Source organism: Rhineura floridana, chromosome 5, assembly GCF_030035675.1.
Source record: "Rhineura floridana isolate rRhiFlo1 chromosome 5, rRhiFlo1.hap2, whole genome shotgun sequence".
Lineage (NCBI taxonomy): Eukaryota > Metazoa > Chordata > Lepidosauria > Squamata > Rhineuridae > Rhineura > Rhineura floridana.
The window spans coordinates 91604448-91617891 of NC_084484.1; the positions used below are offsets into that span (position 1 = coordinate 91604448).

General features: G+C 45.6%; 1 protein-coding gene across 8 annotated transcripts in view; it reads right to left on the minus strand.

Annotated features, from left to right (window-relative positions):
* Positions 1-13444, minus strand: part of CASK (calcium/calmodulin dependent serine protein kinase) — a 315472-nt gene that overhangs the window by 228535 nt on the left and 73493 nt on the right. For all 8 annotated transcript variants that reach the window (XM_061627480.1, XM_061627481.1, XM_061627484.1 and 5 more), the window contains exon 2: positions 11261-11373. In XM_061627480.1, coding sequence (XP_061483464.1) covers positions 11261-11373 — 113 coding nt within the window. The remainder of the gene's footprint in view (positions 1-11260; positions 11374-13444) is intronic.

Genomic DNA, 13444 nt, shown 5'->3' on the forward strand with positions numbered 1-13444 from the left:
GACAAAATGAAGGAAGCACAATGTCCTGGTTACAGTGGAAAGTTGAGCTGATCTTGGGACAAAACGATGGATCTGGACGCAGCACAATGGAGTCCTTGTGGAAAATGCAGAGATGACGCACTGATGACAATGCTTCCAGTTCAGAGACTCTTCTCGCTGAGGTGATTGCCACCACGAACAGAACCTTGAAGGACAACAGCCACAGAGGTACTGACCCAAGAGGTTCAAAGGCAAGGAGCTAAAGAGCTTGCTGGACCTTAGGTAGACTCCAGGAAGGGAAATGATGGCACACTGCTGGTGAGAGGAGGGCAGCTCCCTTCAAAAAGCACCTGATGAGCGGATGCGAACCCACAGAAACGTCAGAGGGAGATGCGGACCGGATTGATGAGATTGTGGAGGCGTGACGACATTAGGTTTTAGCTTTGAGTTCCATTTTCAGGCCTCTATAAAGGAACTGCAGAATCTGTTGTACAGTAGCTTGAGAAGGTTGGTAACCTTGCCCTGCACACCACTTAGAGAAGGTGAGCCACGTACTCTGGTAAATGCGATTCATCGATAGTCGTCTAGGTACCATAATTGTATTGACAACCCCCTGAGATAGGCCTGAGTTAACCAGCTGCCTCCGTGCAAACACCAAGCCGTCAGACACAGCCATTCAGGGTCTGGATACCAGATCAGTCCCTGACACACTAGGTCTGGCCTGACTGGCAGCCTCCAAGGCTCTGTTACTGACAGAGCGATCGGGTCTGAGAACCACAGGTGGCAAGGCCAGTATGGGGCCAGCAGAACCAGTTGCGCCCTTTCGCATCTCAGTTTTTTCAATGTCTTGCACAGTTGAGGAATTGGGGGAAGATGTACAGAAGGCCAAGGTGTCGCCAGTGCATCCACTGACTCTGCGGTCTGCTCCAGATATCTCGGGAAGTACTGGGGCAGCTGCAGATTGTGACTCAAGGTGAAGAGGTCCACCAGGAAGGTGCCAAACTGGCACTGGAGGAGGTCGAACGTCGCAGGGTGAAGTTTCCACTCTCCCAGAACCACCTGCTGCCTGCTGAGCCGGTCGGCTGTTATGTTCAGAGTCCCACTGAGATGTTCTGCCTGCAGAGACCTCAGATGGCTTTTGGCCTAGTTGAAGATCTGGGTCGCTTCCGCCTGGAGAACTTGTGATCTGATTCCCCCTTGTCTGTTCAAATGCAATTTTACGCAGGTGTTGTCTGTCCAGATCAGGATGTGTTCCAACTGGAAGATTGGCTGGAAGTGTCAGAGAGCCAGATGGACCGCACACAATTCCAGCCAGCTGATACTCTGACATTGTTCCAGAGTGGACCACCGACCCTGGACAAAACGGGAGTTGCAGTGGGGCCCCCAGCCAGTTAGGCTGGCATCTGTCGTAATTACAGTTCTGTCCGGTTCTTGGAACAAAGTTCCCCTGCTGAGGTTTCAAGTTCGTGCCCACCAACAGAAGGACTTTCGAAGGGGTGAATGTCACGATGACTGGAATTGGCAATGTCCGCCTGGAAAGGTAATAGGGCCAACTGGAGAGGCCGAGTATGGTGCCGTGCCCACGGAACACTGTGAATGGTGGACACGAACGTTCCCAGCACCTTTGCCAAAAACATCACATCCGCCTTTGAGCATCGTAGCAGGAGCTTTGCCGTATCTCTGATGGTTGCGATGCGGTCCGGTGATAGGAAGACCATGGCCTGTACTGTGTTGCTCCCAGATGCTGTAGTCGCCGAGTCAGTTGTAGCTGACTCTTGTTGGTGTTGACAAGCCAACCGTGGATCCTGAGGACCTCAACGGTGCGAAGAACCTGTTCGCATGCGTGGTCCTTGGAGTCCGCCCGGAGCAATAGATCATCCAAATGGGGTAAATATGGACCCCCTGAAGGCGGAGGTGGGCCACCAGGGTGACCATCACTTTGGTGAATACCTCTGGTGCCGACGCGAGCCTGAAAGGCATAGCTGTGTATTGAAAATGATTGTGGCCAAAGGCGAACCTCAGGAACTGTCTGTGGGCAGGGCAGAGTGGTATGTGGAGGTATGCTTTCTTTAGATCGATGGAAGCCAAAAAGTCTCCCTGCTGTAGAACCTGTATAATTGAGGCAAGGGACTCCATTTTGAACCGTAGATACATCACAAAGTGGTTGACGAACTTGAGGTCCAAAACAGCCCTCCACGACAGATCATGCTTGGGAACTGCAAACAGGATGGAGTAGACACCTCACGATCTCTCTGCTGGTGGAACTGGTTCTACTGCCGCTATGTCAAGAAGATGACAGATTACTTCCTGCATGACCATCTGCCGTTCCTGGGTTTTGGGAATGGGGGAGGGAAGGAATCTGTCCAGGGGGTGTCACCAAAACTCTATGCTGTAACCCTGAGAGAAAAGATCTCTGATCCAAGAAACTTGGGTTAGCTCCAGCCAAAGTCCTGCATAGTGGAGTAAGTCTGCCTCCAATAGGGATGGCGTCAGAATTGTCGAGGCTGATGTGCTCCCCGTCCGTACAATGAAGTGGAAGGGCTTTGACATCCTTGGTACTGAGCCTTGCCCTGGAACCGCTGTTTGTGCCAGGTTCCTTTGGAGGCGCAGAAGTCTGTAAAATGGGAATCACGGCCTCACCCCCCAGGCTGCACTCCTCCAAAGGGCTGAAAGGATTGGTATGGAGCAAACCTCCTAGACGGCCTGTGGTCGTCATTATTGGATGTGGCTAGGGAGGGCTTTCTGTTGTCTTTAGGGTCTACCAAGACAGCTTTAAGGGCTTCTTCGCCGAACAGCAACGCTCCAGAGTATGAGGCTGTGGATAAATTGACTCTAGCTGTGGTATCTGCATCCCAGTGACGAAGCCAAAGAGTTTGTCGTGCCACTACTTCTGTACCAGTGCTCGAGCTCCTTGTTGCAGTGCATCCAAAGTAGTGTCAGCTACGAATGTTGCCACTCTTTGTAGCTTGATCTAAGCTTGGGTGGATCCGGATTTGGGTCTTCCAAGAGCTCGTCCAGCCACATCATTGAGGCTCTAGAAAAGATGGAGGCTGCTACAGAGGCTCGAATGGAATAGGCGGTGGCTTCATAGTTCTTTCGCAGGGTGAAGTCTAGCCGCTGTTCTGTTGGGTCCTTAAGCTGGGAGTCTCCTTCTTTCGGGAGGAGAGACCTGGACGCCAAGTCAGAGATTGGCTGATCTACTCCTGGGACGTTCAGGTGAGTCATGAACTCAGGGGCTAAAGTGTAATGTCTCTTAGCCATGGCAGAGAAGCAACGTGGGTGCAGCGGCCGAGCCCATTCCTCCTTGGCCAGTTTGTCAATGGGATCTGGAACCAGAATGAAGTGATCCGCCGATCTGGGAGATTTGAGGACCCTGGCGCCCTTCACAGGAGGGGCGAGGGATTGGAATGGCATGGGTTGGAGTCCCAGCGTGTCCAGAACTCTTCGGCACAGCGGGAGATAGTTGGCTGGGTCAAACAGACGATAGGAGAAGTCCTCCTCCAAATGTGAATCTTCACTCCACTCATCGTCTTCGGCCTGGGGAAAGGCCGAAGGGTCCTCTGATCCGGTGTCATCACCTCCCATTCAGCCTCTGGCAACATCAAAAGGATCTGGAGAAGGAGGTGGCACAGTGTCATTGCGAACATGATGATTCATTGCGCTGGGCTGCCGCCGAGGTACTCGCTGTTGGAAAACTGACTGTAATTGAGAGAAAAACCCCAGCATATCCTTCAGCTGGGAAAGAAACTCGGGGGTCAGTTGCAGGCCTAGGAGAGGATCTAGTATGGCTGCCTGAGGCTCCGAGGGCAGGACTTGCCCATGTTGGGTCAGGTGAGGATGAACTGATTGGCGAGATGTTGTCACCATCAACTGAGATGGGCAGTCGAAATTTGGTTGGCTAGGGAACCCCTCAAACTCATCACCTGAGGAGCCAGTAGGTGAGTGAAAAAGAGCTGACAATGTCTGCTGACCAGTGTCCTCCGAATCAGAAACTGAAACATATCTAGCTTGCTTGGAGGCACCATGGGTAGACAGATGTTTAGTTTTGGCAACAGCTTTGGAGTGGAGCTTGGGATGTGACTGAGGCGTGCGATGCTGGTTATCACCTATCTGCAGATCTGTCTTGGGTGGCTGATCTGCCATTATGACATGCAGGAAGGCAGGTGGTGGGAGCCCGTTCACGTGCTGGTAGATGCAATAGTAGAGATGTAAGTTGAGGGGGCCAGTCTTAGATATGCCTCCACGGAGAAAGAGATAGTGGCACAATACTGTTCCTGTAAGAGGCAATGGATCACAGTTCATGCCCACAGGTGGAGGGGGGTGCAGTACTGGTCCTGTGCACTAGCTGAGGAAATATATCTGTGCACTATATGTGACAATGAAGCTCAGTACACACCCCACAGGTGGAGGGGCTGTGGTACTGATCCTGTGCACAAGCTGAGGAAATATATCTCAGTACATGCCCACTGGGGGGCTGCGGTACTGATTCTGTGCACTATAGTAGGAAAATAAGTGACAGTACACGCCCACAGTGAGGGGGGGCAGTACTATCCTCAGTACTATGATCAGTAGGCTCAATACCTTGAATTGAAAAAATTCTGTAGAAAAACCCTATTAGTCACTGGTTAATCACAGGAGAAGAAGAATAAACAAAGGGTGGGGATTTCAAATTAAAAAAGGGTGGGAAAATTTGAATTGGACAGGGCCCAACCAAAATGGCGGTTGTGGATCTCGAGCTGCCCAGGTGCACTAAACTGCCTGGGGGGGGGGAACAGACGGGTGTCACCACTAAGCGGCTGCCCGCGAGCCCCGGAGTGCCTCAAATGGAGGCAGCATCAGGAAGTGGGTCCCGAAGAGATGCCGCAAGGACGCCACAGAGCTGGGAACCAAGGCGGTAGAGCCAGGCGCGAATCACTGGGCTCTTACCCGCCTTAGGAGTGGGGGGGAACAACACTGCCACTGAAGGCAGGGGCGAGAGGAGCCTCAGCACACCTGGTAATCCCAAAAAATTAAAAAAGGGGAAGGAGAGGAAAGAGAGGGGAGCCAAGCACCACCCCACTGAGGGAGAAAGAGGGAGGGGGTGAGACCCCAGGACAAAAAAAACCCCAGCGGGCTGGGAGCCAGCAGAAGCCCCATTGCTCGCTCACTCACTCACTCACTCACTCACTCACTCACTCACTCACTCACGAAACACACACACAGAAACTAATTCCTACTCTAGCCTTACGCTACTGGAGAGAAGAACAGCCTTGGACAAAGGCAAGAATGAAACTGGAGTAGGAGGGGCTCGCTCACCACAGATCTTAACTCCAATGCATTCTTGCCTTCGGACTCTAGATGGCGCTATGACTACCCATGTGATGGCATGCTACCTGGGGAAAACCAATGTCTCCCACACAATGGAAGCACTCATACCCTCATGCTTCTAAGCTCTCTATTGGCAAAAGCCAGACATTCTACTCCATGCACTGACACTGATAGTCAAACACTCATGAGGACACCTGCCCAGTAAGATCACAAAAACATGGAGCAGAACAAGCAGTCACCATATATACAGAGTCCTGCTGCAACTCCCAAGGGGGAAGGGGTATATATCTTCACAGCTCACCTCTCCGCCTACAAGGGAAGGGGGAGTGGCTGAAGCATGGGGAGTGGCTGAAGCATGAGCACTGGCTGAGCACCATTCACTCTTCCTTCTAACTCTCTTATCTCTACTCCCTCACAAACACCTACTGTGCATTCAAGTTCCTGGAACTGTCTTTCAGCTGCCAATCCTTGCTTGTCGTGCTTTCTCTCTCATTCTGATAGCTACAATCAGTGGGACCAAGGAACTGCCCATTCCATGCAGACCATGAAGGAGACTTAGCCCGCCCCCCATCTTCACCAACACTGACCAGCATATTAGCTGTTCCCTGCAAAGTTGCCAACTGGGCAGGGGTCCTGGCAACCTCCATGACAGACAGGCAACAGATGATGTTGTCTCTAGCATGGACAGCAAATAATGAAGGATACTACATCTTCTTTTCTTTTCCCTGTCATAAAACTGACAAAGGCACAAGAGCCTTGTTAGAATGCCACATATATTCACTAGAGGTTGGCAGACAGGAACCCTTTCCACATCCATAGCAAGCAAGCTCTAGGCAGGCAGCAGAGCAACAACAGCTGAAGGAGAAACACATCCCAGAAAACCTCTTTCCCCCTCTCCAGACACTGGCATAAAGAAAGGAAAGAAGGTGCTAGAATTATGCAGACACCCCACCCCACCCCCTGTAGACACTTTCAGCCAACTGGCAGAGAAGAGGAGCAGAGGGCGAGGCAGCATAGAAGCAGTGCAGCTAATCAGGTGGGGAAGAGAAGCTAGCTGTGGAAGGGACAGCAAATGGTTTGCAAGCAACTGACCATCAGGGTAGCCATGCTCCAGATCCTAACGAGCAACCAGTAGAAGTGCTACGCTAATGTTGGGTCCACCCCTCCAGGGATGACACCATCTACCCTTCCTGACTGGCACAGGAAACCTAGGGATACACAGGAAGCAGCAACGGTGAACATTAAGCTTTGTCATTGCTCACTAAATCCCAAACCTGACTTCAAGACCCCCTTCATACCCACCTCACCACAGCTTTGGTGATCCAAGCCTCTTACAAACCATACAAGAGGTATTTACCCACATATTGCCATCAGATCACCTCGCAAACCCAAATGCCCTTTTCACTGTAAACTATCTCAGAAGACCACCTCGGAGCTACAAATGAGCACCCACCTGCATAGAAATCAGCTCCCAGAATACTGAGAACCATTCCCATCCCTCCCACCCTTCACCCGTGGCTAGTCCTTCTCCCATTACTAAAACTTTTGTTGTTCTTATGTGCCTTCAAGTGGATCTCAACTTATGGTGACCCTATGAATCAGCGATCTCCAATAGCATCTGTCATGAACCACCCTGTTCAGATCTTGTAAGTTCAGGTCTGTAGCTTCCCTTATGGAATCGATCCATCTCTTACTAAAACTTTACTGGTGAGCAAGCAATAACTTGAGTTCTTAGGTTATAAAAGAGACTGAGCAGAATGTTGCGCAATCAGAGTTTGGGTCAAACTGTGCAAAAGCATGTACTGAACTGGTGGAATGGCTTGCTAAAGTGTGCTTTTAACAAATATCCATTGTAAGATATGGGTAAAAGTGCCTATGGTCCCTTTAATCCCCCCCCCGATGCTGCAGAGCTAGGCTGCAGAGCATGTCAGCACAGAGGTAGACAGCAAAGAAGCCTGTTGCCAGAAGGAACAGGGAGATTTGAACAAGCATCAGAAAGCTATATAAATATTTTTATTTATTCAATTTCATTTTATTTATTTAGCTTCTCCAAGGCACTCAAGGCAGCATACATGGTCCTCACCCCATTTTATCCTCAAGTAACCCTGTGGAGATAGGTTAGTCTGAGAGTTGCTGACTGGCCCAAGGCCACTCAGTGAGTTTCATGGCTGACTAGGGATATGAACTTGGGTTTCCCCTGTCCTAGACCAAAACTCTAACCACACACCACACTGGTTTCAAGCCGCTCTTCTGTGTCTGTAGCTAAACTAGACTTAAACCAGATACAGAATTTGGACTACAGTTAGTATGAGACAAAAAAACCCATTTCAAATAATAGTTTACAGACCTACCTAGGTCACTGGTCGCAAGCAAACAGTTGTTAGTGGGCCTGTTCTGGTACAGACGTACAAACAAACCAAATATTAAGCTAAACAAAACATGCTTTAGCATTATACCCAAACCAGATCATAGTCTGTAGCAGCAGAGAGATCTAGCTCTTAAGATCTACAAGTCTACCAGATGCTAGTAAGAAATATAGTTTATTTTATCTCATGGATTCTCTGGGATCAGCATAATGGCCAATACCACGTAAATACGGACAAATTCTTCCTTTTCCTTTCAAAAACAAACATGCAACACTTGTACACCTTTTTCATTCTGCAGAAATCAAAAACATGTATTGAGGAGATGACTAAGGGATAAATTAATAACCTGCTTCTGTACCCAATGTAAAATTTTGATAAAATATTTGCAAAAGATATATGAAAACTATGTGTAAAAATGTGTACACACTATTCACTGGTATGTAAGAATTTCATCATCACTGAAGCCACTTCTCAAGGAGGACAACATGAAACAAATCTAGTTCCCAACATTCTTTCCGTATCCTGTTCTGTTCCCAATTAAGTATCAGATTTTAATATGACTAGTGGAGCATCCCAAACCCCAGCTGGGCAGCAACAGGGTGTGATAGAGTGGCATAGCGAAAACTGTATTTTCAACTCAAGTCGCTCATGCTGTCCAGGGCAGTGGGCAGGAAGGGGGGAGTTAAAGACAGTTTAGTGCTGTTGTAGAGACTGGGCTGGCATTGGGCCTGCTACCATGAAGTGAAAGCAGTGGGACTGCTTCAGTCCCTCCCCTGGAACACCTGGTAGAATGCGGGCTACCACTAGAAGCTGAACTAGGAAGTGTGGGGAGTCACAACTGAAAAGGCCCTCTCCTTTGTCATCACTCTCCAAGTCTCCCTCAGAGAGGCAACCTGGAGAAGAATCTCAGAAAAAGATATAAGGGTCCATGTACATTCATATTGGGAAAGACGTTCCAGAAGATATTAGGTCTTCAGCTGTAAAGAACCCTTTGAATTGGGGTTGGAAGCGTATAGGCAACCGGTGTAGCTTGAACAGAATTTGTGATATATGATTTGTTCATCTCAAACCTGTCAACAGTTGGATAGTTGTGTACTGCGCTAATTGAAGCTTCTGAAACTTTTTCAAAGGCAGCCTCACTTAAAGCACATTGTAGTAGTTGAATCTTGAAGTTACCAGAACACAGATTACGGTAGTTATCCCTGTCCAGGTAGGGTAATAGCTGGGCCATCAGCCTAAGCTTGTTGAAGACACCTGTGCCTCAAGTGACACGAATGGGTCCAGGAGAACCCACAAACTATGAACTTGCTCCTTCAGAGATAGCATGATCCCATTTAGAGCAGATCACGCATCAATCAGCTGGTCAGATGAACCACCAACTAACACCATTGCAGTCTTGTCTAGATGAAGTTTCTGTTTGTTGGAGCTCATCCAGTCCATTATCACAACCAAGCACTAATTCAGCATGTCTACTGCCTCACCTGCAGAAGATGAACAGCAGAAATAGAGCTGTGTCTCCTCAGCATACTGATAACGCACTCTAAAACTGCCACTCAGCAGTTTCATGTAGATGTTAAACAACATGGGGGGCAGTACCCCATACTGGAGAAGCCATGAAACTAAGCAATACTCCCCCAAAACCACCTTCTGGAGCCATCCATCCAAGTAGGAGCAGAGCCACCACAATTCCCCCAATGCCCAGCTCAGACAGGCACCCCAGAAAGATATGATGATTGATGGTATTGAAAGTGGGTCAGAGATCACGAAGGATCAACACTCTCCATCTCTCCCAATACCAATCATCGTATAGGGATTTTTGCATCAAACCAGGCCTGAATACCAAGTAAAATGGATCTAAAAAAAATCTGTCTCCTCCAGGAGTACCTGGATCTGGTTGGCAACCATCATCTCAAGAACTTTGCCCAAAATGGGAACATTTGCCACTGGTTTAAAACTGTTAAGATCTTATGGGGTTTGTGGCTGCACCATAGATATAAAGACATTACAATGTCAGCAGCTTTATTTTCAAACCCTTTTCTAATAATTTCTAGCATGGTGTCTGCCTTTGCCATTGCTACTGCACACTGCTGAAAATTACAATGAGCTATCCATCATGGCCCTGGATCTTTTTCTAAAATGTATTGAGTTGTATCCAATGCTGTGCAAATAAACTTCCACTGCAGCACTCTGGATGGTACCACAACTCCCTATAGCAGATTTTGATGGTATGGGGGGCAGCAAGGGGGAGTAGAGGAAGGGAAACACATGTTGCATGAGTGGAAGCCTGTTCTGCTAGCACAATAGAAGCATTAGATGCAAACCATTAGCAGTGGATAAAACCCACTGAGTACAGGCTGGTTCAGTTAGTACAATATTGTTCTTCAAAACATAGGACAAAATTTACAATTCTTTTAAACATGTATGTACTCAAAGGAGAAAAAAAGTATTGAAGGATTCCATAACTTAACTACAAATAAAGACTAAATAGAGCTTTATGGGTTACATGCATAACCCATGGCTAGAAGAAGGGATGGACCATAACGGACTTAAAGTGGTGTGTTCTAATTAATCTGTACAGAAGATTTGTCAAGGGACAATCAAGATGATAAAACACTCACCCTGTCAAAACACTATACACTGGCACTGACATATACAATACATATTACAGAGGTCATAAAAAAAGCTCTCTCAACAGCGACCAAACCAGAGATCCTTGAGGAAATTGATACTTGCAATTTCCAAATGCCTGATCAGCACCCCTTGGGTTAATGGGTAGAACAGAGCCTAGCCATCCATTAGATTTCACTCTTCTCCACATATTTCAGTGCAGTTCTTGGCAGTTTATGAAAACATTTTGAGAGAACACACAACATTCAAACACATATTTTCAAAGGAAACATGCATTTTGAGTGAGTTTTTTTATATTACTGATTAATTGTGAAAGGAATAGAATTATGGGTGAAATGCTAGTGACATGGGCTGAAAACAGACAAGAATCAGTCATCCCAAGAGCAAATGAACCTACAGGGGTGTGTGTGTGTTTATCTCTGTTACTGCCTCCTGAAAATTACTGAGAAAATAAAAATTCATCAAATGATTACTGATCATGATTACATTACTTTGAAAAGTTAAATGGACTTCAGATGTTTTGGACTACACCTCCCATCAACCCTAACCACTGCCCATGCTTAGTAGGGCTGATGAGGACTGTAGTCCAAAACACCTGGAAGGCACCAGGTGAAGGGAAGCTACTTTACATTTTAAAGGTGCAGCCGGGCTCTGCCTTCTTCCTTCCTTCCCTGTGTTAAACTCTTATCCATAAAAAGTCAGCCTAATAGCTGTAATATTTGATTAGGTAAATGATCGGGGGGGGGAGTTTTGACCATTTTCAAAAGCTTTTTTATTTAACTGTGAGTGTTGAAATCTTAATTTAAGAGAATTTCTGAATGCAACACAAAGTTTTCAAACACAGAGAAAGAGCTTTTCCTTGGCAGAGATTCCAATAAAATTTTGGACCACACTAACAAAAATAATCTCAAAGAAATCAAAACTAGTGGACACTAAAGATATAAGATACTGTACAACAAATAACAATAACTGATTTTTACCTTCTGTACTTAATCCTGGACTTGATGTGAACTTTGCTACATCGACAATCTTTACAGCAAATTGTTGTCCTGTCTCTCTGTTGATACATCGCCGCACAACACTGAATGGACCCCTAGAAAGGAAAATACCCCATAGTTAATTGATTTTAAACTTTTTTAAAAGGAAAAATAAAGCTTTTTATCTGATTTACTTCTACTAACATGGTATCTTGAGAGGTTTACAGTGATAGGCAGTCGTATATAGGGGAAATGTATCATTTCAAATAGTCATTATGGTTACTATGGTTTTAGTCAAGTTTTGTCAAAAGCTTGCAGAAACATTTGTAGAATTAACAGCAGCATTAGAAGTCAGTAAAAAAGTTTCCGTTATGACTCTATAACCTTGCTAAACTCCACCCTAAACCAATGGTAAAATTTGAACAGTGTAAGATATTTTATTACTACCACACAACCACTAAAAATAAAATGTACAGGGCTTTTTTTTTAGCATAAGAGAAAATCTTAATTGTTTCTGCTCTGAAAGTACGCTTATATTATTCTGAGTTTTGAAATTCCTTCCTTCCCAAATATCTAAGTAAGAACACACATGAAGGCTCTGCACAGTAACTAATAACCTCTGTACAGAGCAAGCAAGTCTTCAAGCTTTTAAAACATCTGTTTCCAAATAGTGGTATCAGGAAGCAAGGAGCATAAAATCTGTCTACACTTTTACAATGTAGGAGCATAGGAAACTGTCTTATATGAAGACCACTGGTCCATCTAGCCTGGTATTGTCAACACTTACTTGCAGCAGGTCTCCAAATATTTGGCCAGGAGTCTTTCCCAAGCCTACCTAGAGACATCAGAGACTGGACTGGGACCTTCTACATGCAAAGCATGTACTCTACCACTCAGCTGTACCTCTTTCCTCAAACATACTACCTTTAGTTCCTTCACTGCCTACTACTTTCCTTGTAAGACAGCATAACCAATGAGTTCCTGATACCTCTAGCATTTAAGATACAATGCTTTCATAATACTCAGAGCTGTATGTTTTCTGGAACTGCTATGTAAATGCAGCACAAACTATAGACCATAGAATATAACATCCTGACAATATCAGTTTTCAGTACAAATTCCTATTTTAATTTAGGGCTCGAATGAGCCCATATATGTCTAAGGCATTGTTCCTTACCTCTCTCTCACTACATCTAGGAGCAGCAGGTTCATTTTTAAAATTTTAAATATTTATAAACCATACTTTCATATAAAGTATTGCAAGGCAGTATACAACCTAAAAACACAACACTACAATAAAAATAAGAATGTCAAATACATAAGTAAAGGTGGTGGCAAAGACTCTCAGAAGTGCATTATAATGCAAAAAATGTAGTTGTGTGTTTTAAAGCAAAGTATATACACAGCCAACCATCCTCTGTATAAGAAGCTAGAGATGTCTAGTGTTCTGCATGTATGAATCGACACATTTGACATAGCACACTTGGGCTGATAAATGTGGTATTAGACCTCTTAAGAAAAGTGTTCTTGGGTCATAACACAGTTTAGAATATGGATGGCAAACCAGCAGCCTACAGGCTGCATCTGAGCCCTACCACAATTTTTAAATTTCCCTTTACACCTTCCCAATCCAGGCTAGCCAGCACCACTGCTTTAATGGCTTCACCAGGCCAAGACAGAATGCTTTAGGAGGCTTTGGGTCATCTCATTTCAATACCTGCAGAGTCAGAGGATTTCAAGAGGTGCTTAGAAATTCTTATGGTCTTAGAGGCTTTCTGGGATAATGCAGTGGCTTCTGGGATTTCTTATTTAAGTGCTGGGAAGGGTACCAGTAATTTGGAAGGGATGAATGAATTGCATTTGCCCACAGAACAGGCAACATAGAAGCCCTTTCCAGTTGACCAGAACCCCTCACAGTATGAAATTTATATTTATATCTACTTATTTAGTATTTATAGGCTGCCTTTCAAGGCTAACCCTCCCAAGGTAGCTCACAACATGCTTAAAGATAAAATTTCACTATGACATATTAAAATTCATGAAGTCATAATCTAAACATTTTATAACACTACAGCAGCAGTGAAATAACATCAGCAGATTAAAATAGTATAGATATAAAAAACAAGCAAATAATAAAAAATTAAACACAGCAGTAGTTAGATACAGAGCAATTGTTGTTAAGTACCT